The sequence below is a fragment of the Mchenga conophoros genome, linkage group LG7 (assembly GCF_057382185.1).
Source record: "Mchenga conophoros isolate Kocher_MC1m ecotype Shallow Benthic linkage group LG7, M_conophoros_male_GT1.1, whole genome shotgun sequence".
NCBI classification, from domain to species: domain Eukaryota; kingdom Metazoa; phylum Chordata; class Actinopteri; order Cichliformes; family Cichlidae; genus Mchenga; species Mchenga conophoros.
In genome coordinates, this window is record NC_140532.1 from 1798854 (window position 1) to 1824795 (window position 25942).

General features: G+C 45.3%; 3 protein-coding genes and 1 long non-coding RNA gene across 9 annotated transcripts in view; 3 read left to right on the forward strand and 1 right to left on the reverse strand.

The window, feature by feature from the left end:
- Positions 1–96: 96 nt before the first annotated feature.
- Positions 97–9640, forward strand: zpd (zona pellucida glycoprotein d). Its single transcript, XM_085281478.1, has 10 exons — positions 97–2034; positions 2142–2193; positions 2271–2378; positions 5373–5581; positions 5674–5831; positions 6049–6163; positions 8750–8877; positions 8953–9136; positions 9253–9358; positions 9478–9640. Exons 1-10 carry the CDS (start codon positions 2014–2016, stop codon positions 9597–9599), a joined length of 1203 nt encoding a protein of 400 aa, XP_085137604.1. The 5' UTR covers positions 97–2013; the 3' UTR covers positions 9600–9640.
- A 567-nt stretch (positions 9641–10207) lies between these two features.
- mmp15a (matrix metallopeptidase 15a) lies at positions 10208–22334 on the forward strand. The gene is made up of 10 exons (XM_085281476.1): positions 10208–10955; positions 12025–12173; positions 14512–14628; positions 14711–15027; positions 15306–15467; positions 17038–17420; positions 17511–17649; positions 18562–18712; positions 18787–18902; positions 20031–22334. The coding sequence occupies exons 1-10, from the start codon at positions 10845–10847 to the stop codon at positions 20489–20491; spliced, it is 2106 nt and encodes a 701-aa protein (XP_085137602.1). The 5' UTR covers positions 10208–10844; the 3' UTR covers positions 20492–22334.
- On the reverse strand, positions 22242–25938 carry LOC146569299 (uncharacterized). Its single transcript, XR_014893266.1, has 2 exons — positions 25264–25938; positions 22242–25179 (listed from the first exon to the last, which is right to left on the reverse strand). It is a non-coding gene; the product is annotated as an uncharacterized LOC146569299 (long non-coding RNA).
- Positions 25385–25942, forward strand: part of LOC146569300 (uncharacterized) — a 36484-nt gene continuing 35926 nt past the window's right edge. For 4 of the 6 annotated variants that reach the window (XM_085281464.1, XM_085281462.1, XM_085281467.1 and 1 more), the window contains exon 1: positions 25385–25918. The gene's annotated coding sequence lies outside the window, so the exon portion shown is untranslated. The remainder of the gene's footprint in view (positions 25919–25942) is intronic. The other 2 variants (XM_085281466.1, XM_085281469.1) reach the window with 1 other exon arrangement.

Consider the following 25942-nt stretch of genomic DNA (forward strand, 5'->3'; position numbering starts at 1 on the left):
ACCTACAGCTAGAGGGGAAGCATCAAAGCACAGAACAGATCATTTCAAATGTAGCAGAATGATTCTTTTTCTGCTTGCAAAGACAAGAGCACACATGGCTACATTGTAAATCTAAAGCTAATTACCAACAGTGTAAAAAGAGGACATCTTTGTACTGTAACAGTATTTCATCTTAAACCAAAATGTGACGTGTGCCGAGCCATTATTTATCGGTAATTTCAAAATCTTTGGCCTCTGCTCTTTGCTGGATTTCAGCCGATTTTTCCTCAGAGGTTTTGTAACATCGTGTCACATCTACTCAAATTTGCAAAACTGAAGATTGGAATAATAAAATGAAGTGTACAGCTCTGAACAACCAGAGACAAAGAACCTGCTCCTCGGTGCTGTTCGTGCCTCTGCAGCAGAGAAGGGAGGCCTGGCCAGTGATGCCTGAGAGTATGGACCCCAGCCTCGGGGTGTGACGAGTTGGAACAGAAGGAAATGCACTGACCCACTTATGGCTTCCCTGGAGACACAGATATTTCCAACCACAGGCCCATCATGCAGGAGCCCCACTGTTTTGACCTGCTGACACTAAACCTTCTGTGCCCGCAGTGGTCCAAATATGGAATCAAAGTGGTTTTAGTGATTTTCCAGTGTCCAGATGCATCTGGCTCAAAGTCTTTACTTTACTAGAGAGCTGAACTTTAAGTCACCTGAGTGACTGCGGCGTTTTTACGCATACTGTAAACCAGACCTTCCCAAAGTGTGGGGGGGGGGGGGGTCAAAACAAAACGCTTGGACACTGCTAGCACGGGGCGCCCACAGAAACGCAAAGCAGGAGATGAAGCGTCGCTGAATATGTTTCCAAACCAACTTCATTCTAAGCCAAAGACTAGAAAATGTGGTGAAGCAAATCTTCCCTTTGGCTTCACCAACCTTTTTAAAAATGTATTGACAGCAATGTTGAACATTATTACACAGGAAAAAAACAAGTACATGTAAAATAATGACACCGTGACGCCTCTGCCTTTGTAAACAAAGGGACAGTAACTGCGTGTAAACCTGCAGACAGTCAGATTAACAGTATTTCGTCTCTATCATTCTGTGATTCATCTCCTGTAAACAATAACGTGGCCACAGCGTGACGTGAATAAAGGCGCATACCTTTGACGCTGCCTGACCAACTCTGTATTCCTCGTCCACACGTTAAACGCAAAAAAGGAGTTTTAAAAAAATCTCCGTTTTCGGTGATTGGAAACGCCGTTTACGTGGACGAAACAGCTGCGTGGTCAAAATCACCCGTGTAGGCGCGGACGCAGCATAAAAGAGTTAGTAGTTTCTTTTATTACCACCTGTAATTTATTGCAGTTTACTTGTGTTTTTTAATTGTTTACTAAATGTTTGAGGTGTGAAATAAACAGCAATGGAGCAAAAGATGAGCGCGTGTGGTTGGAGGATGTGTTTGTGCGTGTGCACGCGCGTGGGGAACATTTTTCTTGTAAAACAAAGGGGCCCAGCAAAAAGGTTTGGGAACCACTGCTGTAAACGGTGATGGGGATGACGAAGCACGGAACTAGTTTGAGGCGGCAATAGCGCCCTCTGCTGGAAACCTTGATATATAAAACCAATTTTGTCAGCACATCCACGAAGGAACTAAAAAAAAGATGTTTGTGTTTTGCCTCTTTTTATTTTCTTTCCCTTTGTTTTAAGGGAAACCGTGAAACTATAAAATGTAAATATAATCAATTATCAGAATATTATTTATGTTAATCAATAAAACGCAGGAGCTCGACGTGGTGGGGCTGAGTGTTCAAACTTATTTGATACTTTAAACATGACATATTTAGCCGAATTAATTCGCGGGGTTCAAACAGCGGGGTTAAAGCTCCAAAACCCTCCACGGAAAAACACAGCAGGTGTTCCTGATTGGAGACCGGCAGGTGAAGTAACGACGGAGCGGAGAAGGACGTCTCGTTTGACTGCAAATATAACGCCAGCGTGTCCTGCATATACCCACAAATCGTTACTGCAATGAGCTTAACCGGCTTGAAGGTAGGCCCGGGTGAAACATCCACAGCTTTATTGTCCTTTCGTGTAAAAAAAAGAAAAGAAAGATGGATAAAAAGAGTAAAAGCGGAAATATCCTTCCTCCAAAATAGCTTCCCGTGGCTCTGCTGCTTTTCCTCGGGTTCACGTTGGACGGGGTTGAGGGTAAGAAGGTTAAAAAAAATGTGAGATGTGTTTCAGCGTGGAGATTCATCAAGTTCGTTTACTGTGTCCTTTCTAAGGAACCTGCAGTGTGGAGCATTGCACCGACCCCACAAGATGCGTCCTGTCTAAAGACCAGAGGAGCTGCAAATGTGCTCTCGGCTTTTATGCTGACAAGTGTGACCGAAGTAGGCTCTCCTGTCTTTTCTTTTATTTCAATGCATTTCATCATCAGTTTTGTCAAAGAGAAACTGAATGCACCCCAGAATTATGCTGAGTTGGGCTGATTGTGTTTAGGGCTTTTGAATTGGAGATTAAATCATAACAAGTACAAAAATGTATACTTGTCTAAGATCAGCTTCTCAGATTGATCCCGGTGCTAATATCTCTTAGAATATTATTTCAAAGCTTGTCATTGTGAAAAATGAGTTTTCGAATCATGCGTTTGGTTTGTGATAGCATGCATTTAGCTGCACTGACACTGTTCTGCAAGTCCTCTTATACCCACTTCCACGTCTTGTTCCAACATAAATATGTAGTGTTGTTTTTTTTGGAGGGCAGCCCGTGATAGTCCAATTTCACAAAGATTGAGGTGTTTGGCTCATTATCCCACTGCTGTGTATGAATCCTTATCCACAAACAAGCAAACCAGAGGGTGGAGTGTCTCTGAAGGACGAACAACTTAAGAGTAGCCAAAACGAGCCCAGATTTAAACTTTTCCTCCACCACGTTTCACTCTGCAGTACCCTTCTGCTTCTCCATCTGTTACTGCCACAAACTTGGATCTCCCCTCCCTGGTTCTTCTACTTTAAAATGCTGATATGCAACAACCCACCCACAGCTTTCTCCCGACTAGTGTAGATGCTTCTTTTTCTGACCGCATTGTTAACGGTGCTTCTCCTGATCGCAGGCTCGTGTTTTCTTATGTAGCAAAGTCAATATCTGTGACGTTTCTTGCCGTCTCATTCAGCAAAGCCTGATGTTAATTAATCTAATCTTCTGAAGGTGTGCTCATTTTTACTTGGTGTTTTACAGTACTGCACACTGCCCCTAAGAAATCTTCAGTCAAATTATGGTTTGATGTGGAAAAACTTTTTCCTAATTTTCTACTAGAAACTTGAGGCATAGTCACATTTGTAACTAGCAAACAATGACAGGGCTGCCTGTCATCTGACGTGTTTCAAGAGGTGGGATATAACCCAGGTTATTACAGTTAACGAAAGTGAAGGAAACGGTTTCCAAGGCCTAATCCGTGGATCGACTTCCTCCGAGGCGTGGACGTCTATCAGCAGAGAATGTCCCTTAGTCTGTAACACAGTCAAATATATTCTCAAGTAACATTCAAGCATGCCATTCAGCGTGTTAGTACGAGCTCGGGAGCAGCTTGGGAGAACAAGAAAACAGAGACTGCTTTAGATTGTCTTCCCAAATCGACTCAACTTTATTCACAAGTACAACAGTTTATATAGAGGGAAAAATTCATGAGTCAGCAGATTCTCAGTTTAAACCAGTACAGACCAAGATAAGGCAGCGTCTTCCTGCCCTTGGGTGAAGAAGCATCCTTTGTATAGTTTATCAGTTCAGCTACAATTGTGATTATCTCAGCGACATATTTTCAAGGCACAAAACAAAGAGTTCTTACATTAGTGAAATCTGAAACAAACCATTTGGCCTTCAACAGGTGTCTAAAAGATTAAGAAACTAATGTAGCTGAGGGAGTGATCTCTGTGGTATTTCAACCTTGTACCAGCCTGTGATTCTCACACATCAATTCTTGGGTCAAAGAGAAAAATAACTAAAACAAAGGGGCCTTATTGAATGACAGAGTTTTCCTGTATAATGTCACTATAAAACAATATCCAGTAAATGCTACCATGGTACTAAAATACCTAACAGAAAGCTTGGTGTAAGAAGACATTTAAACTAACTGCAATGAAAACTAGTTTTAAAAACGATGAGAAGTAAAATGGAAACGATGGAATACAAATGAAGTTCATCCAGGCCTTTGAGACAACTGATGTCATTTTGTTTCAGTGTATGCAGTGTTTTCTAATAATGTTGTCTAACGTGAGAAGTAGTGGTCCTAGCCAGTGTTGGTCAAGTTACTTGAAAAAAGTAATCAGTAACTGATTACTTATTTTCAAAAGTAATTAATTACTTAGTTACTTTTTAAAAACACGATTTACAACCTGAGTAGGTGATAAAGCGATAGATCTTTCAGCCCAATTCTACTTTTTCTACATAATCCATCATATAAAATGTAATCAAATGGAAAAGTCTCTTTTTAAAACTTGTTTTATCAGTTTTAATCTTTTAACTTTATGCATCAAGCAAAAATGTAATTATATGCAACATTCTCTGACTGGAAGAAATTAGTTTAACATTTAAACCTATTTTCTGCACATTCCAGCACATAAAATAAAATATTTTTTGTGTTTACACTCAGTCTTTCAAATAGATGCAAGTAAAACACAGCAGAAAATAAATAAAGTCAAAGACTCAGCGGTCCTGTTGCTCTATTTTCACCTGTAAAGCAGGAGTGGGGCAGGCGGAGGTTTACCCTGGTGCAGGTGTGCCGCGGTCAGTGGAAGAATCCGTGAGTTTCTCTGTGAGTTTCCCATTACGTCGTAGCTACTCGGTGCTTGTTCGGAGGTTTAGGGGTTTTTTCGCTGTAAAAAGAAGTTTTCTTCCCACACACAGCGGACACTAATGTTTTTGTCACTTTTTATGGAATCAAACTCAAAGTAAGGTCAGTACTTCCACGCTTTAAACGCTGCACGCTCATACTCTCTCCGCACTCCATATGTGATCCATTGTTGATCTGCACACAGCTGTTGTCACTAACGTCGCACTCGCTTACGTCACTGTCGTGAGACACTCGCAAAAAATCACGGTTTTAGTAACGCAGTAACGCAGCGTTCCTACGGGAAAGTAACGGTAATCTAATTACCGTTTTTGCAATAGTAATCCCTTTACTCGTTACTTGAAAAAAGTAATCGGATTACAGCCCATCTCTGGTCCTAGCACAGAGCCTTGTGGGACTCCATGGCTAACCTTTGTGTGCATCAAACTTCTCATTTACACGAACAAACTGGAATCTCAGATGGATGCGATTCACCAACTGAGCCGTTTCCTTTGATACGTGTTTCTGTTAGAGACTCGCTGACGTTTGCTTCTTACAGATGCACATCTCAAGGTTATGTGTGGGAAAGACCACATAGCAATCAGAGCAGCGGAAGCTTTTTTCGAGTATCACGGCGTGCCGCTGGAATCGCTTCACTTGCCAAACAAATCTTGTGGTGCTAAGAGAGAGCATATCGACGGCGTCCCCTACTACGTGTTCAGGGTTTCCAAACACAAATACGTGACCTGTGGAGGACTGCCGTTTGAGGTGCAGCTCGAGCACAATTCCTTTAATGTCTGCGCCAGCCTAGAAAAAGATGAGCGCCTCAATGTTTTGTTTCTTTTATTGTCCCCTTACAGAAAAATGTAACTCACATCTGGTTTTCCCTGAGTGTGAGGTCAGACCCTCGGGTTACTGGAAACATCATTAGAGATCCAGTTATCAGGATGGATTTCACGTGCATGTATCCATTCATCAGAAGAGTCAGTCTGCCTTTTTCAGTTTCACCAATCTCCAGGTGAGGGGCGAAATAAACGCATCTTTTCCATCCATGGTACTTCACTTTTCTTTTTTTTTTTAAGCTGCCTTTGAGCATTGTAATAAGTCTGTTCAATTGATGGACCTCTGAAACCCGTCTGCTGAAGTCTTTGCAATGAGTTAATGATTTTCTGTCCATTGAGTATTCAGAGCCACGAACAACCCGCCTTTCTTGACTTTCTTCTGTTTACGTGCAGCGAGACGGTGATGCGAGTAGACGAACTTGAAGCCAAGATACGGATGATGTTGTACACAGACCACACTTACACTAAACCTTACACAAGCTCTCCAACCATTGAGCTCCGAGACAAGGTGGGTTAAGATTTTAACCAGTCACAGATGAAACTGATGCTTAGACACAAGGATGGACTTTTGGTTCTTTGAAGCAGGTTTCAAATTCACCTGTGCTGTGATGCAGCCTGCCTTTATGCAACACCTGAGCTAAGCAGGTACATGTAGTGCTAGTCAACGTGCACTCAGGGCTGTAGAAATATTACTCAGATTGATTAATAGGGTTTTGTTCATATCTGATGGCAACAAGTAGAAGGGTTTAGTGCTAAAATCAGTCTGTTTGATACAGAGAACTACAGATCCTGAGCACTGTTGCCCGCCTGACCACGGTCTGACTCATGATGCCAGCTGCAATGGTGGTGCCATTTTCCAAGACTGTTGGGTGGTGGTTTTGTAAATGCTGATCTGTTATCTTGGACAGAAGCTGCCCAAGAGCAGTTTGATTATGCACAGGTTACAATGCTGATGTGCCCTGGTTCAAATGCAATAGAATAGCCCTTTACTGTCATTGTATGTGTACACTAGAATTGTGGGTGCTCCACACCAACGGTGCCAGAATGCAATATAGATGGTAGAAAACAGGAATAAATGGCAAACATCACGGGGGTTTCATTGGCATGCTTGACCATGACATGGCCGTGGCTGGGCTCATCTCTGATGCAGATGAGACGGCGTACAGGGCGCAGGTAGAGAACCTGTCCCGCTGGTGTTTAGAAAACAACCTGAAGCTGAACGAACTCATAATGGACTTAAGGAGGCACAGACCGGTCCCATTAGAAGTGGTGGAATCTGTCTCCACCTTCAGGTTTCTGGGCACCCACGTCGCCGTCCATCTCACCTGGACACACAACACAAACGCCCTGGTAAAGGGGGAGGTGGTGTGCAGGGTCACCTCAAACTCAGAAAAGAAGGCTCAGTTTGAGGGGGAGGTTTGCACATCTTGGAGGTGTGTGTGTGTGTGTGTGTGTGTGTGTGTGTGTGTGTACTGAGGTGGAAGACACAACGAGTTGGCCGGGCTAAAAGACAGATATCTGCAGCAGATGAACAATACATGAAAGTCATGTCCTTAAAAAAATGGGGGAATCCAGTGAAGACCTGAGAGAAGCATCTGGTTCTTCAGCTGAGTAATTCATGAACCGTTTACCTCTGTGGTAGAGCGGCTGTCATGAAGGCATTTACAAGGGAGGGAAAACCTGAGGTGTGCCAAGGTACACGAACGGTAGCAACAGGCGTCACGGAGCGATGCATCCAAATATCATCAGTCTCTACAGACGAGGTCAGAGCAGCACACCAGGATGTCTAAAGTCACCTGTGAAGCACGGAGGCTGTTATGGTTTGGGTTTCAGTAGTATTGATGATCTTGTCAAAGTCATTAACGATATGAAAAGTACCATCAGATTTACATTATCATCTGCAAAGCTTGTGATTGGCAGCAGCTCCATTTTTCAACATGAATCCAAGAACTGCAAATGCAGTGACAGTATACATGGTTAGTTGGTGATTGGCCTCCAGATCTTAACGTTACTGAAGCAATGTAACAAAAGGCAGCCAACATCCAAAGAGCAGCTCTGAATGTCCTTGAAGGTTGGTTGACGATGTAGAAACTCTCTTTGCCTCAAATGTTTCCATTTATGTTTGCACGTTTCAATAAATCTGTCCTATTTTCCTAACAAAATATCAAGAAATGAGGGGTTGCTCAGGGCTTCTGGACGAAAACCATATTTCTGGTCCTCCACACCTCACCTGTGTGGCTCTGTTGTCCACAACTGGTTCCCAGCACTGAGTTGGAGAACCACGCGTTTGACCGTTCAGGCTAAATGCTGAAAATGAGGTTTAAAGGGACGAAACGTTTAGCCGAGTTTATGCTCGGGGTGAAATTAGTCCCAGCTAATGTTCTACACACTGATGGTGGCTTTGACTTTGATGTTGCCTTTGTAAGCACGCGCTCCCATTAGAGATGACCTCAACTGGGATTAGCAGGTCAATCCTTTCTCTGCCATCAAAGAATCAAATTCAAATTTTATTTGTCACGTACACAGTCATACACAGTACGATATGTAGTGAAATGCTTGGACAACTGCTCGTGACCTAAAGAAAACAAAAAAGGAAAAGGCTATGAATAAGATAGGAAATAAATATGAAAAATTAAAAAGGGTAAATTTAACTAGGAAGGAATAAAATATAAATTAAGGTTAAAAATGAAATAACTGTACAACACAAATTAGAATGAAGGGTAAATTTAACTGGGAGAATAAGATAAAATATATAAATTAAAGTTGAAAATAAAATAACTGTACAACAAAATACACAATATAGAACTATATAAGAATGTATGAAGAAATCTAAATATAAATAAATATATACACAATAACAGCAGCTGTACAAGTATTAACTGGAAATGAAGAATATAGTGACCAGTGTTGTGCAAAACCAAAGTCCAGAAAGTCCAGTGTGTGTGTAAGAACCATATGTGTGGGTCAGTACTGTGTGGTGGAATCAAATCAGAAGATTGGGAATTTTGACATTTATTCTTAGAAAATCGTCTTGGTTTAAGTGCCTTCTGAAGAACCAAATATTAATTAAAGTGAATTGTTTTGTTTTGCACAGGTATATGTCGAGGTTACAATGATGGAGCCTGCAGATTTATTTCTGCTCCGAGTAAACGAGTGCTGGGCCACACAGTATCCCCAGCCAAACTCTACAGAGGGATCTGTTCACTTCCTGCTTCAGAATGGGTCAGAACTTCTCTTTGTGTTGTTTCTGGCACGTGAACGATGAACTCCTCACATCCAGTGACTTCTCTCATCCAGGTGTGTGAAGGACCAAACGGTTTCCTTCCTTAATATAACCGAGGGACAGTCTGGACGTAATGGGCAGAAGTCCACCGTCCGCTACAGCTTCGACATGTTTCGCTTCTCAGCAGATCCGCACGACCTCTACCTGCACTGCACCGTACAGCTGTGTGACCTGGACGACCACGAGTCCTGCATTCCCGTGAGCTGCTGCTATTATTATTGAGGGCGATTTAGGAGTGTGTGGACACGATGAAGTGCATCGTTTTTATCGTCTCATCATCTTTGACTTTTCTCAGGAGCATCGTTCTTTTTCAGAATTGTAACTCGATCAGTAAGAGAGAAGCAGTGAGTGCCGACCCCGCTCAGGGTCTCCTCACCTATGGCCCCATCAGGATCGAAGTACCAGACAGATCTCAGTCCAGTAAGCTCCTGTTTCTATATCAATCTTTACACTCTGCCTGCTGCTCCTGTAGCATCAGCAGGTTTCTGCTAATGAGAAACGTGTCCCTTCATTCTCTTTAAATTTCACATTTGTTTCAGGCGTACTGTTGGCGGTGGTGCTGCCCGTAGCAGCTGTGTGGACTCTCGGCTTCTTCCTCGTCATCCTCATCACTGTGGCCAAGGCTGGCAGAAAGAGGCTAGCGAAAATAGAGGAGCAGTGATGACAATGCTGCTGGCAGCACAAATAAAACATTAAAATGTGCATTTTTTTCCTTTGTTTTATTATTATGACGACCGTAACAAGTGTTCTCACAGACTGTGGGTGTCAGCTGAGGAAAGCATGGCTGCAGAAGGAACTGGTGACCTTTAAGCAAAAATCAAGTTTCATCTAAGATGATGCCTCGTGAGCCCAAAAGAGATTAACTTCTGTTATATTTGCAAAAACTGAGATCCAGACACATGTGGGCTCATCATTAACAAAAGCAACCAGGCTTATGGCAAGTTTGTGAACTGGAGGCTGAGTGTTGTTAGGAAAGCTTAACATTAGAAATGCAATGTTAGATATTTCAATGTCTAATTTTCTCCGTAACTCGATTAATGAAGGCAGCAAATTGTATGGAGATGAGATGAAACTGTCCTGTAGCTTCAAATATCTGTGACGTCACTGCGCGTCACTCTAGTGTCTGGAAATTTTGTTAAAGAAAAAGCGAATTTTAATCGTTTTATTTTGAGGACTTGAAATAACACGACGCGTGTTTTCCATGAAGATTTTTCTATAGTTAAATGGCTGTGGTCACGTGGACCTGCTGCAGCGTCCCATTCACAGCAGCAGAGGGCAAACTGACCATTACCTTGTGTGGCCTTTTGTTGGGGTCAGGTTTGTTGAGCCATGAGGGGGAGGTCTTAACAGGAAGTCGGTAACAGATATTTTATGGCGGATTCTTTTGTCCGATGATGGGCTCAGGCATGCTGCGCGGTTAAAACGTAAAGAAGTCGATTTCTGCAGCGGGGAAAAGTGAAGTTTCTCCCTCGGGTTGATTTTTGGGGGGTTACTGCGGTCGGTTTTTGCAGTAACCCCAGAAACGGCGCAACAAGTACTTTACTTTTCATGCGCTCATTTCGGTGCTCGGACGCTTGAAGTTGTGACTTTCAGCAGGATTTCTCCTCAGCTGCCGATCAGCCATTGTGACCGTCAGAAAGGGGCAAGGACTTCTGCTGCATCAGCTCCGTATGAGGAAACAAACACTTGGATGCTCCGTGAGGGAAGCTGTCCCGGATCGACCAAGAATGGAGTAGAAACACTTTGTTTTCTCGGGCTTTTAAATGTGCCTTAAGTTTCTCAGCTGAACAATAATGGCCCGATAGATCACTTTCCGCAGGAGTTAAATGTAAAAGCATCTGCTTGTCGGAGGAAGCGGCTTGGTTTGATATTTGCCATTCAACAAGTCTTTGCGTCCGAGGGAAGGATGACATCCCAACAAACCTGGGCTCAGATCATCACGTCCGCGTCCTTACTCTCCCTGGTCTTGTGCAGCGCGGTGCCAGATGACCCAGAGGAAGAACGCTTCAGCGCCGAGGTACGCTGAAGGCTCCGTAGGGGGGAGACTGCCATGTTGTTATTTAAATCGTTGTTGCTGCACATTGAAACGAATCATCCTGCTTTCAACAGTCTCACTGCAGAATTACAGATTACAGCGGGAGCTCGTTTGACCTTTGTCCTCTTTCCAGATAACAGCTGTGCAGGTGTGACCGACGTCCGTCAACAAGGAAACGATTAGACCCGAGTGTTTCCTTTGAGTGGTAACAATGTGTCTGAAGCGGCATCTTTAGACCGCAGAGTGAAACTCACCTGGAAATGACTTTGATGTGTTGTGTTACCTGTGATTATTTATTAGTGAGTTTATCCCCCAAACACAACACGAAGGCTAATTAAATGTGTTTTTAAGCTTTTAAAGGTTTAATAGGGACATTATTCAAACTTGTCACGTAAACCACACTGCTGTAGGAAAGTTTCTCTCTGGCAGGTTTGGCCCGTCCGGCTTCATAACGACACATTTGATTGGTTAAGATTTGTCCTGCTAGCAAAGACCCTCTAAGGATTTTCTGTCTCAGTGCGCACGCATGAAGCCGCGTTGCATGTGGGTTTTTTCGTGTTCTCCTGCTGAGGCACATGTTACCTAACATCAGGACCCTCCCCCCACCCATCTGGAGCCATCATCCTGTTTTGCCTGTTCTGTGACTTCGTGGCTCAGTTTCAGTGCCATCAAACATGAAACGAAGAAGAATAATTCACAACATGTGACGCTTCTTTCAGCAGGGACCTCAGGCACTCATGCAGAGCTATAGGTTTAGCTGGTGTACCCACAGGACTGACGTGCAATTTATTTAATGTCAGTTTTCCCGTTTCTGTCCTCTCTCCCCGTCTTGGCTGTCACCGCAGGAACGAAGGAGCAGGAATGTCCTGGTATTAATGCAAGCCATCTGGTTTGTTTCTACTTTCTCTTTCCTCCCGACTCCTCAGATGCTGCTCTTCCAACAGCTGGGGCTGTCACGCTCATGTATACACCATGCATTCCTGATGCACAAGCACAGAGACCTGCTATCTTAAGGAAATCTGACGACCTCTTCTATTTTCCTTCCACGCAGGCATGGCTCCGTAAATTCGGCTACCTGTCTCAAGCCAGCAGGCAGATGTCCACCATGCAGTCGGCTCAGATTATGTCCAAAGCTATCAGCGACATGCAGCGCTTGTATGGACTGGAGGTGACCGGGAAGGTGGACTCTGCTACGCTCGCGTAAGCTCTTTATGTGCTGAGAGCAGTGACCACAAAGAGAGCTCAGGGATATTGTATAGACTTTTTTTTCTATTCATTTGCATATTATGAATTCAACGTGTGTGCGTGTGTGTGTGTGTGTGTGTGGGGGGGGGGGGATGGATGGAATGACAGTTCCAGGCACAAATCCCAAATACGAGCATGGCTTTTCCTTCAAAGATTTTCAAAATAATTTTACTGCAAATTCTCGGCTGGAAACGCTGTTTGTGGTTTTCTTGTCAAGTGTGAAGACGGTCAGTTTGTGTCTGTGTGGTAGATTTGTAGTGAAACTACAAAGACCTGCATCTTAGATTAGCTGTTCATAAAGTCTGGAAACTGAGGGATACATCTGCATCTTCTTCCACTTATCCAATTTACAGTGGCAGGGGGTTGGAGCCTGTCCCGGGTATCGTAGGGCAAGAGGGGAGGGTATAATTTAGGACTGCCAATAAACCCAGCCCCTTATACCCACTATCATGCAAAGGGAACATGCAAACTCCACAGAGGATTTGAACTCTGACTGTGAATTAATGGTGCAAAGCGCCACAACACCGCCCACACTTTGCTGAAAAGTCCAGGTTACAGCAGCCGGCTGGGGAATGTTTCCAAAAGTTCCCAAGAGCTGCATCGATATACAGTCAGGTCCATAAATATTGGGACATCGACACAAGTCTAACATTTTTGGCTGTATACACCAGCACAATGATTTCAAATGAAACGAACAAGATGTGCTTTAACTGCAGACTGTCAGCTTTTATTTGAGGGTGTTTACATCCAAAGCAGGTGAACAGGGCAGGGTAATGGGGCAGAATAAGAACCACTTTTTAATACTTGGTTGCAAATCCTTTGCAGTCAATCACAGCCTGAAGTCTGGAACACAGACATCACCAGACGCCGGGTTCCATCCCTGCTGATGCTCTGCCAGGCCTCTACTGCAACAGTCTTCAGTTCCTGCTTGTTCTTGGGGCATTTCCCTTCAGTTTTGTCTTCAGCACATGAAATGCTCAGTCGGATTCAGGTCAGGTGATTGACTTGGCCATTGCAAAACAGTCCACTTCTTTCCCTTCAAAGACTCTTTGGTTGCTTTTGCAGTTTGCTTTGGGTCGTTGTCCATCTGCACTGTGAAGCACCATCCAATGAGTTCTGAAGCATTTGTCTGAATATGAGCAGATAATATTGCCCGAAACACTTCAGAATTCATGGTGCTGCTTTTGTCAGCAGTTACATCATCAATAAATACAAGAGAACCAGTTCCACTGGCAGCCATACATGCCCACGCCATGACACTTCGAGCGCCATGCTTCACCGATGAGGTATGCTCAGGATCATGAGCAGTTCCTTTCCTTCTCCATGCTCTTCTCTTCCCGTCACTCTGGTACGAGTAGATCTTGGTCTCGTCTGTCCACAGGATGTTGTTCCAGAACTGTGATGGCTTTTTTAGATGTTGTTTGGCAAACTCTAATTTGTCCTTCCTGTTTTTGGGGCTCACTAATGGTTTCCATCTTGTGGTGAACCCTCTGTATTCACACTGGTGGAGTCTTCTCTTGATTGTTGACACACATGCACCACCTCCTGGAGAGTGTTCTTGATCTGGCCAACTGTTGTGAAGGATGTTTTCTTCAGCAGGGGAAGGATTCTTCGGTCGTCCACCGCAGTTGTTTCAGGTCTTTTGGTGTTGCTGAGCTCACCGGTGCGTTCCTTCTTTTTGAGAATGTTCCAAACAGTTGTTTTGGCCACGCCTGATGGTTTTGCTGTCTCTCTGATGGGTTTGCTTTGTTTTCTCAGCCTAATGATGGCTTGCTTCACTGATAGTGACAGCTCTTTGGCTCTCATCTTGGCAGTTGACAGCAACAGGCTCCAGATGCAAACAGCACACTTGAAATGAACTCTGGACCTTTTGTCTGCTCATTGTAATTGGAGGAATGAGGGAATAACACACACCTGGCCATGGAACAGCTGAGAAGCCAATTGTCCCATTACTTTTGGTCCCTTAACAAGTGGGAGGCACATATGCAAACTGTTGTAATTCCTACACCGTTCACCTGCTTTGGATGTAAACACCCTCAAATAAAAGCTGACAGTCTGCAGTTAAAGCACATCTTGTTCGTTTCATTTGAAATCATTGTGCTGGTGTATACAGCCCAAAATGTTAGACTTGTGTCGATGTCCCAATATTTATGGACCTGACTGTACACGTTTCTAGGTTAGTCTGGTGAGAATGAGAAAGCTAATCTCATCCAGCTTAATGTGGAACTGAGAAATCCTTTATTGTGCGTGCGTGTGCGTGCGTGCGTGTGCGTGCGTGCGTGTGTGTGCGCAGGGCCATGCGGCGGCCTCGTTGTGGCCTCCCTGACAGAAAGCCCGAGGATCTGGTTGACAGGAAGAAGCGCTACGTTCTGACTGGGCAGCGCTGGGACAAAGATCACATCACCTACAGGTTTCCAGACCAAATGAAACAATCAGACTGCAATAAATCAAAGTGCTCCGCAGCTCTGATACGATTTTACTTCTGACTTCAGTATAATGGACCAAAACATGCCCCCGTCCCTGGGAGAGGAACGGACGTACGATGCGATCCGCAAAGCCTTCGGTGTTTGGAGACGAGTCACGCCGCTCACCTTTGAGGAGCTACCACCTGGACACGGCGTCAACAGCAGCCAGACGAAGCTCGCCGATATCCTGCTGCTGTTTGCCTCCGGTTTCCATGGTGATATGTCACTGTTCGATGGCGAGGGTGGGTCTCTGGCCCACGCCTACTATCCCGGACCGGGAATAGGTGGGGACACGCACTTTGATTCAGATGAGCCTTGGACACTGGACAACGAAAACCCGAAAGGTCAGTGGGTTTGTTTTTTTCTGCTTATGTGAGAAATTCAACTTAATCTCTGAACAGTCGCCGTTTTGGTCGATATCAGCTGGGAGGCAACCTGGAAGGATGCGGTCGTACTCGGTGACCTGACTCGCTTTGACTCCGCAGTGATAAATGTTTGGGCCGAGAGCTCTCAGTGCCTTTTGTGTTCGTTTGTGTGCGCACCAACCACAAAGCAATGTGCATTTTCCTTGTTGTGCACACTCAAAGCAGATGACCCACAGCTACGCCTGTCTCTCTCGCAGGTATAGATCTGTTCCTGGTTGCGGTTCATGAGCTCGGTCACGCTCTGGGTCTGCAGCATTCGGATAACCCCAGAGCCACAATGGCTCCTGTCTACCAGTGGGTCCACACACAGAACTTCACGCTCCATGAGGATGACATCAGAGGCATACAGCACATATATGGTGAGAAGAACGCGCTCTATGGATGTCTTTGGTGATACAGAGTTATTTCTACCAGCATGAGATGTTCTTTTCTTTGGGCTGCAGAGCTTCTAAATCTCTGTATGCAGAAGAGATGTGAAACCCCACAGTGCTCTGGAAATTATGGATATTACTAGAAATGATGCTGATTATCCTCATGGTGAATCCTTGCACAGCGGTCCAGTGCAGTGTTTGGGGCTACTTAAATGCATATTAGCAGTATTTATGGAAAAACACTATTGAATCTAAAAGCAAATGCCCCAAACTTTATTTTGTCTTTCATGATTAACATTTCAAATCTGCCCTACCCCTGCAGCGAAAGCCTTTCCATCTATTCTTGATTGTCCGTGTTGTCGGGCTCACCATCCTCAGAGGGGTGTCATCATCTTCTGTTTCCATGCTGAGCTTTGATCGCTGCGCTGTTAGCGAGCCAAACGTCAGTCATCGCTCTCACGTCACATCTGGATCCTTACAGAGGATGCAGGAAGCAGCAGATGCAGAATGTCATGCATTCCAGTATGATGAGCCCATCTTCTTCCTCCTGAATAGATGGCGTTGTTGATTAACAGACGCCGTTTGTCGGCGTATCGCGCTGCATTAAAACCACAGACGTGAATTGTTCACACTTGATGATTTATGAACTTTGCATTTCTTTTGCTTTAGATAAAAACGAGGATTTTCCGCAGGTTTCACGCTTGTTTTGATTTTACATCCCGTGACGTTTGATTCTCTCACATCAGCTGTTTTATATAAATCCGCCTCTGAGTAACAGCTCGGAGCTTTTAGCGCTCTGAGCTGGAGATGGTTGATACAAAACTGAGCTTAAAGCAAGAGCGAACGTTTACCGTGTGGTCAGACACACGACCCGAATAAATCCAAGTGCTGCTCGTTATGGTGTTTGCTCACAGCTTCCTCCTGATTGGCTACGAGTGAATGCTGCTGAGAAGACTCGCTGACATCTTTGGGTTTGGGATGTATTTTGCTTTGGAGCCAAAAATGTTGTAACATCGGCGGGCAGTCAGCCTCGTCCTGGAGCTTTTTCCTTTCTTTGTGCAGAGACGCAGACACGCCCACTGTCTTCCTGTGAGGATAGCGGCCGACTAGGGTCTTTGTAAATGTGAAGTTTTTATTCCACTGAAACACAGCTGAATTTAAAAGAAGAAAACTGATGACAGTATCTTTGTGCTGCGATGGCCTCAGTTCTCGTTTGGCAGCACTGAGCTTTTGTTGTTTTGCTGCAGACGGTGGATTTCTTCACATACTGGCCTCGATGTGTTCTGAGCAAAGCCTTTGGTCCAGTGTAACCCACGCATCTTGGAGCCCATCAGCTGATACCTATTGCATAACTGACTTTATCTGTGTGTTTTCCTCTCTTAGCAACCAGCAGATTTTTCCAACGAGCAGCAGCAGAGTGACAGTCGGTCACAAAATGGAAAACTGCGTTCGCTCTGCTGCAGAGTATTTAGTCGAAAGGAAGCGAATAAAAGCAAGTATTAATGTCTAATGCCACACAGACTGGAGCCTTTCCTGTTGCCTCTTTTTTCCCCCCAAGGTCCTCCCCTCATCACAGATGCTTCGCCTACTTCTCCGCTCGCCCCTGACGATGAACCCAGCGTCGACTCCCCCACCTCCCCTTCTGTCCCAGAAGAAGAGCCCACCACTTATTCTCCAGCCGATGCCCCACGCGTCCCGACGGACGCCGACCCGGATCCTCCGGCCCAACCCGAACCGAGCCCCGGTCCCACCTCGCCTCCCATCCTCCCTACCTCCTCCACCACCACCCAATCCCCGCCTGTGCCAGAACCCGTCACTCCACGGAAAGACATCCCTCCTCCTCCTCGGCCTCCCAAGCTGCCAGACAACCAGCCCCCTGACATCTGCGATGGAGACTTTGATACAGTGACCATGCTGAGGGGGGAGATGTTTGTCTTCAAGGTAAACAAACAGGGCTTTGCTCACAGCTGCAATGTTCGAGTCATGCGAGGGAAAGTAACTAAGACGTGCATCGTTGTTTTGCTTTTGCAGGGTCGTTGGTTCTGGCGGGTTCGGAGGAACCGCGTCCTCGATAATTACCCCATGCCGATATCTGTATTCTGGAACGGTCTCCCCACCGACATTGACGCAGCGTACGAACGTCACGACGGCAAATTTGTCTTTTTTAAAGGTACGTCACAGCTGCTTATTCCAAATAAAACCAGCCACTTCCACAAAGCGTCGCCCACCTGCTGAGCAGCGAGTGCGTTACGCCTCGACGTTATTCTAGTTTAGCTCTAGTTCCTCATTTCGCGTCCTCTCTGAGGAGCAGCGTAACATGAACTGTTCGATGCAAACTCTGCATTCGTCTCCTGCACAACTTGATTTACAAGGTTCTGAATCACACGGATTTGAGTAAAAAATGTTTAAAACACCACAGAAAAAGAAAAAACTCCCCTCAAAAGAATAAAACATTACGACACGATTGCTGCAAACTGAACGAGAGCACCGAGTTTGCATTTATGAATGTGTGTTTGTGAGTTCACTGGGTGTTTTGAACAGGCCTGTGCAGCGTGGCAGCTGTTATTGGCTCCAGCTGAGCCCGGACGGCCTCATGAAAGAGGTGGAGGGGCTTACATCAGCCTCTCTGACTGCGCTGCTCCAGATGTGAGCAGCTGTGGTGCTTTGCTGTGCGTTTTCAGGATCTCTGATCAGGCTCGGACACTTCAGTACATTTTATTGGCCTGGAGCGCAGCGCAGCAGCCTGGCAGTAGAAGCGGAAAGTGGCTGAAAGTGTGTCCAAAGATTAGGCTTAGGAGAGGAGTCAACCCTCACATATGGAAGTCTTGGAAAATGTGTGAATGCATGCCATTTCAACCTCGCCTGTCTTTTCTGCTTTTCTTCTGGAGTGAGTAAACCTGCTGATGTACACCATGTGTGCTGACCATGAGCTTCTTTTCATCTTCCTTTCTTCTCCTCAGACTTACCTTTGCCTTATTCTTCCCTCTGTTGGCCGTGTCAGAAACACGAGCTGTGCGAGAAAGCTCGACTCGGTGTGCTTTTGTTTCTTTGGACAAAGCGTCGTCTCCATCTGTGCCTACAGGTGACAGATTCTGGCTGTTCAGGGAGGCTGACGTGATGCCAGGGTACCCACAGCCCTTATATCACTATGGAAAAGGCGTTCCTCCACACGGGATCGACACAGCGATCTGGTGGGAGCCCAACGGGCACACGTACTTCTTCTCTGGAGACAGGTATGATTCGGCTACACGGAGCGCGGAGGTTTTAATGCCGCGTAGACATCTTAATACGTCTTATTGTCTCGCAGGTACTGGCGATACAACGAGGAGACACGGACCACAGACCGCGACTTCCCCAAACCAATTAGCAGATGGGGCAGGATCCCTCCCTCCCCTAAAGGAGCCTTCCTCAGCGATGATGGGGGTAAGTCAGGAGTTTAAATTGAGCAATTTGCCCGGGTTTTATTTTAGCAGTGGGAACATCCAACAGCTTCGGTTTATGAGAATCACAACAAACATAAAAAGCTTCGCCTTCACTGTTGGAAGCAAGAGAACAGCCTGACAGAGCAGCAGGGTGGAGGTGGAGGGAGCGAAAGAAGGAAAGGTTGGAGAAGGCAGTGAAGCAACGAAGCAGAGAGAGGAAGGAGAGCGCTGGTCTGTGGGTTGGCCCGTCCTTCCTTTTGGAAATGAGATTTGTGTCCGAGCAGCTCTGAATGCACTCGGTAAGAGTCGGATCACATCTCCACCCAGACGCTGTGCAGGCAGCCTGTGCAGCACAGAGAAGAATCTGTGCTTATTCATGCAGCATGTTGTCAATAAGTGCACGAAGGCGACAGATTTCAAAGGATTTATTGCATTTTGGTTTTATTTTATCCAATAATTTGGCAGACTTGACTAATATAGTCAGGCCTGGCTGTCACCAAAGCGGCGCACTGTGTGAGTCTTCGCACACGACCTTTTGAATGTGCAGCGATTCTTTCTTTTGCATGTTTGTCGCACTCGTACGTTTCTGATCATCAAACAAGTTTACAATATTAGAGAGAAGTAACCCGAGTAACTAGAAAAGACTGTTTTTAAATGAGTTTATTCATTAGTCCACCTTCTGAAAAAGTTTCTGTTATTAGAATTTGTTTGATCTGAAACATTGTGACAATAATGCAAAATCATGAGGGGGAAATACTCTTTACAAAATACAGTTACAGGATTAATCTGCGCGGGTCGCCTCTGCAGGTTCGCTGTTGAACACGACGAGGTCGGCACGTAACCCTGGAAAACCACAAGTTCATGTTTTTGATGATTTGACTAATAAGATGCGATGAGTGAATTTATTTTGGTATCTTTGGACGGAGCCTCTTCCTTGTTTGTGAGAGCTAGCTGTAGCTGTACGGATAACTACGTACATTCACTGCCTGTTAGATTGATCTGACTCTATAATGGTCTACAGCCAGAAAGGCTCTATTCACATGAGGGGGGCTTGCTCCCAAACATCAGCACTGTGCATGCTGTATAATCGGCATCAAGTGAAAATGTCTCCTTTCTTCTCCTCGTGCAGCTTACACCTATTTCTACAAAGGCACCAACTACTGGAGATTTGACAATCGCAGATCCGAAGCAGACAAAGGCTATCCCCGCTCCATCCTGAAGGACTTCATGGGTTGCGTGGGGGTCCCCGACCCGAAGCCCGACGCAGACGCCGAGCCGGAAGACAAACCGGTCGAGCCTTCAGACCGAGGCAAAGACGAGCACAAAGAGCCAGACAGAGACGCAAACTCGGAGCGAGAGGAGACCGCTAAGCCTGACAGCACAGAGGAAGAGGAGGACAAAGACGTGAACGTGGTCGTGGCTGTGGCTGACAACGAATCAAAGGTCATGACCCTGATTATGGTGGTCGTTCCCCTGGTGCTCATCCTGTGCATCCTCGTCCTAATCTATGCCATCCTCAGGACTCTTCAGAACAAAGAGACACCGAGGGCCTTGGTGCACTGCAAGCGCTCGCTGCAGGACTGGGTGTGACGCTCGAGTCGAAGAGAGAGTTCAGGTGTCCGTCGTTCATCTGGTGCAGCCGCCCAGTTTTTACTTTTGGCGTTAGAGGAAAAGAAGCTTTGAAAAAGCTGACGATGGGCCCGTTAGTCATTGGGAGAACTTTCACTGCTCGTGTGACGTGATAAAAAAATTGTGAATTCAGTGCCTGTGGAGCTTTAGCTCGGCCACAGGTTTTTCTACTGTGCCTCTCTCTGTGCCTTCCAAAAGTCTGAAAAGGCCCCCCCCCCAAAAAACCCCTTTCTTTAAAATAAGTTTTCACCAGGGATGTGTGATTGCATCAATTCCAACTGGACTGAGGACGTTTGGGGGATTATTTGTAGTGTAAATGCAGACCAAGTCTTTCGAGCACATATATTAGAATCACATAAACACGTTTGCTTGCATTAATAAGAACAAGCTTTTTAATGAAGATGCTTCAGCAGCGTTTCTTCTGTTTAGAACAGATCGTTTGCACTTTGCCGTCTCTGTTGTGCTGTTTGCGTCTCTGCAGGCCGAGCTCGTCCTCCAACAGCGCAGGAATGTTCGACAGCTGCGTGTCCATGACTTGCCCGCTTCCCACTGAGCCCATTATGTCTGACCTTTCCTGCACACATGACACACATTAGCTCAAAAACAGCTTGTATCTGCACTGATTTGTGCATGCATGTTCGCTCATCCACCCGCAGCACGTAGCTTTTCTTTTCGTGCACAGACACTTAGGCTCCAGCCTCCCCTCCTCCTGCCGCAGCCTCTTGCAGACTGCAGCGCTACAAACACGATCCCAGCGGAGACGTGCTGATATACGGCCGGTGCCGGCGTTAGGATTTATTCGCCTTTTTATGAGCGCTGTCGAGAATTATCGAGGTCTTTTATAAAATCTGCAGTGTCAGCCTGTGGAGAGTGAAAAAGCAACTGTGTCCTCTTTTTGTCTCTATTGCTTTTTTAATGCTAAACAGAGTTAAAGCTAATTATGTCTACGAGGGAGAGGCCTGAATGGGTGAGGGTCTGGTTTCCATTAAGGCCACATGTTGCAGATTTAGGGCCGTCAGGCATGAGGGGAGGCGGGGGAGTCGGGAAAAATGCAGAAGGGGGAGTTATAAAAAGTGATGGCGGTGAGTAAAGAGTAGAAGGGAAATGAGAGGGAAGGAGATGAGGAGAGGGAGGGCTCTGTCAGTGTTTCCTCAGGTTTCTGCATAAAAGGACGAGCGAGGGAAGGAAGGAAGGAGAAAGGGAGGTTAGAAGGATTTAGAGGAGGAGCAATGCTGGCGTTGTGCCTCCTGACCTACATTGGGCCACTCAAGTCCGCTTCTCCTTTTCAGCTCTTGTTTCTGCTGCGCTCTGTTTTCACGGCTACAGATGACTGTCTGCTTTTTCTCTGCTCGCTTTTCTTTCTTTCACTCATGTATTTTCCCCGGTGTGTTCATTTTCTCCTCCACTCTTCTGGAAAGTCAGCTCAAGCATATACAAGATAATGAATCCACAGAAGCATCTGCAGGACGGGATCTCGTCTTATTGTCTTTCCCGGCTCATCGATCAGCATTTTAAACTTGTTAACCTTTGCATCGAGTTTCGTTGTGACTTGTTTTCCCTCCTGTGGATACTGCGGCGGCGTTTTTTAAAGAACTATATAGATAGTACGGGGAAAGGATTTCTTACTTTTTTTACATTATCATTTGTAGTTTTGCACATTTTGTGTGCATTCAGATGTTTTGTTAGAGCAGCAGTAGATTTTTTTTGATGATGATGATGATGATGCATGCAGGGCATGTTCGATAAGGCCTGTGCACTCCAGTGTAGAGTACATTAAAGGTTTCACATAAAACTCAAATAAAAAGCAACACGAGTCGTCTTTGCTGCTGCGTGTTTCCATGCTGTGTCTGAAACTTCAAGTTCAGCAGTTTTATTCATACTTTTGGCCACAAGAGGGAGTCGTTGCTCCAGGAAATGGTGAAAACTTGATCTCACAAAACTGCATTTTTTTTCCTACTTAAATCTTTAATATTATGAATGTATGTCGATGTTGAATAATAAGAATCTTTCAAATGAAATATCTTTGTTGCATTTATTTACATCTAAAGTCAGCAGTAACTTTGTAAATCACAACTTTATTTGCGGTCTAATGCAGCGGTCCCCAACCCCCGGGCCTCGGACCGGTACCGGGCCGCGAGAGTTGAGGCTCAGGTGTGAAATGTCTGGTTTTCGGGGTTTTTATCGGTTTTCAGCGTTATTTTGTTATCGTTTTATCGTTTACTCGGTTTTCCTGGGTCTTTTCACGTGTGTTATGAATAAATTTTCTTTTTTTCGGTACCGGTACTAGTTTCATTTTGTTGTATTTATCCGCGACACCTTAAAGGCCGGTCCGTGAAAATATTGTCGGGCATAAACCGGTCAGTGGCGCAAAAAAGGTTGGAGACCGCTGCTCTAAACGATAAAATGATGGAAATGAAAACGAGCTCCACCTCTAACAGTTTCACTCGTCTAATATTCGCAGTAAGTAAATTTGCAGTTGTGTATTTTTTTTTTTTAAGCATATGAAATTTGACTTTGATCCTTTTTCAGTGTTTTTCTGTTGGTTTGAGTAAAGGACCAAAGTATTGAGCTCTGCACGTGTGTGTGTGTGTGTGTGTGTGTGTGTGTGTGTGTGTGTGTGTGTGTGTGTGTGTGTGTGTGTGTGTGTGTGTGTGCGCGCGCGCGCGTGTGTGCGCATGAGGCTCCTGCGTGACTTCCTTTGTCTTGTACATGAGAGCACCTTGATGTCAGAGGTAATGAGGATTAGTTTCGTCACAGATCATCCACTCCTCAGCTGCTCTCTCTTTTCCTTTGACTCTCAGATTAACTCAAATATGACAAATCGGGGGGGGGGGTGTCCCAGCTGGACACAGCTGTGTGTCCCTGTGCTCTCTCCTACCTCCTCTTTTCCCAAACCAGCCGCCTCACCGGGTCTAATCCAGCTGTTCAATTAGAATTGAGGACAGTGTGGAAGTACTGTGTCCAGCCAAGGCCCAGCTCTGTGTCATCAGCCTGTTTTCTCAGCTTATCTCCTGCTGAGCTGATAATGAGATCTACCTGCTGCCTTCTGCTTCATCAGCACCATAAATGGTTTTCACTCTCAAATGCAGCACGAGGCTTTTTTAAATGGACATTTATCTGAACTGGTGAATGTTTGTCCACCTGCCAGGGACAGTCTGTGTTTACCTGGATGATCAGACCGACGATCTGCTCTTTGAACCAAATGAATCTGATAGCCATAAAATTGCCTCTTCCTGCAGTTGTTCTTTTTCAGCTCCACCTTAGAGCTCGCACGCCATCAGCCGGGGCGACCAACACGCCACGTCTTGTTTACCAGTTTTCTTTTTAACAACGGCTGTCCTGAATCCTCGTTAATCACCCTCTGGCATCGGGCCGTGCTTTCTTTCTCATACCTATTTCCCAATCCTCTCATTAGCTTTGTCCACCTTCCTTTCTTTCTGCTTTCATTCTTAAATCCCTCTGTTATAGTTGCAACCACTCTTCCTCAGGTTGGCGAGTAAAAATGACACCATAATGCAAAAAAGGCTGAAATATCCCCATTTCAAGTGTCAGTGCACCAGCGTCCTCGACACTGTACACTAGTGATGACCAGAAGCATCTGAACTGTTTTTGGACGCCTTACCTTCGTGTCAGTGTGTTGGATCCGACCGATGATGCCTCACTGGTGGGCGTCGTTTTCATAGATGTGACTGCTTCGATCGGGCTGTGAGTCCCACATGCAGGGCCGGTGTACAGTTTGGGCTCCAGCTGATAAAAGATATAAAATAGTGAAATAGGAAAAAAAGGATTCATACTTTTCCTCATCTTGACCTTATTCTAAGATAAGGAGTGATTTTTACTTCAAAGTCTTCACTGCTAATTCAAACACATTCAGGCATCAGGTTGGGCTCTTAATTATTCAACAAGGTGTTTTCAGACATGTTTGGTTCATACTGTACTGACAGCATCACACAGGTTCTCAGCTCCACATCCGTGATGGGAATTTCCTATTTCACCAGACGCTCCATTGGATTGACAGCCGGAGGCCGTGCAGGCCATCGAGTGCAGCGAATTCACTGTTACAGTCAAGAAATCAGTTTTAAATGATTTGGTTTTGTGACATCTTGTGTTTGTCCTGCTATCAGAAGATGCCCACACTGATCATAGACGGATGGACGTCAGCAACAATAGTCCGCTAGGCTGTGGTGTCCAAACAATAAGGGCAAGAGCGTCCCCACCGCCTTTGACTGCTGACAGAAGTGGATCCATGCCTACCAGTCTGATCTACAGCTGGGATTTTACAAACATATTTAAATGTGATGAATATAATGAAACGAATAAGATTCAGATAAGATTATGAAAGATAACTGCGACTCTTTTCACAATTACTATAAATATTACATCTGCGTGGAACTTTTGAGTCTGAAAATGTTCAATAAACAGAAGTCTGGAGGAAGGAAGTTCCGACAGAGGCCTAAAGACACAGTATGCTCTCTTCATATTTTTACTGATTCAGTGACATTTAGGCTGACAGAGCGAAACTGTTAGACTGCTGAACGAGCTGAACGAGCTTTGCTGAAAAAGCTCGGACGTGGATGGGAAAAGGTGAAAGTGCTCCAACACGGCAACGATGATCAAGCGACTCACTTCATTCGTGGTGTCATAGGTTTCTGTCATGGAGGAAACACAACCAAGTAAAATACATGACGTAACAAATGTAGAGCAACTTAATATAAGAAGTTTTATAAACTCACAGGAAACACCCAGCAGGGCAGTGCAGACTAAAGCTGACCACTCCTCCTCTCACTCCTCTTCCTCCTGTCGTTCCAATCTATGACTGCATCAGTAATACACTTCTAAGCCTGACGCTTTATCCCTCACTACGCACTGACACGATGAAGGACTCACACATGCTGAGCAGCTGAGTTCAGTGACCCTGCAGTGTGGGAGCTTATTTAATCAGCAGAATAGTGAGAACGAATCCAAAATGATCGACATTCCTGTGAAAAGCAAAGATGAAAGAAATTTAGTTACTTTAATAATCAAATTGAATTGAATTCATCACTCGTTTATGATTCAGGTGAAGTCTCTGCTGCATGTGCTCACATGTTTAAACGACTGTGATCTGACAGAAAAGGGACCTTTCCCCTTACTGTTACAAACAATCCACCACCTGCTGGTTGCTCCGTGTTTTCCCGTGACAGCAGTTTATAGGTTACGGAGAAGTTTCCTCGCCGTTAATCTGCGATTGCTCACGGTCTGGGATTGGGCCTTGACCTTCAGGTGCTGCGGGTTAATCCCGTTAGCCCCGCGGGCATCCGCTGTGAAGATCTCAGCAGACCTGCGCCGGCTGTGCCACACTCTAGATCCGTGTACCACCGGCATGCAGAACCACCTGTAGGCACGCAGGTAAGCAACGCAGCTCTGTTATCA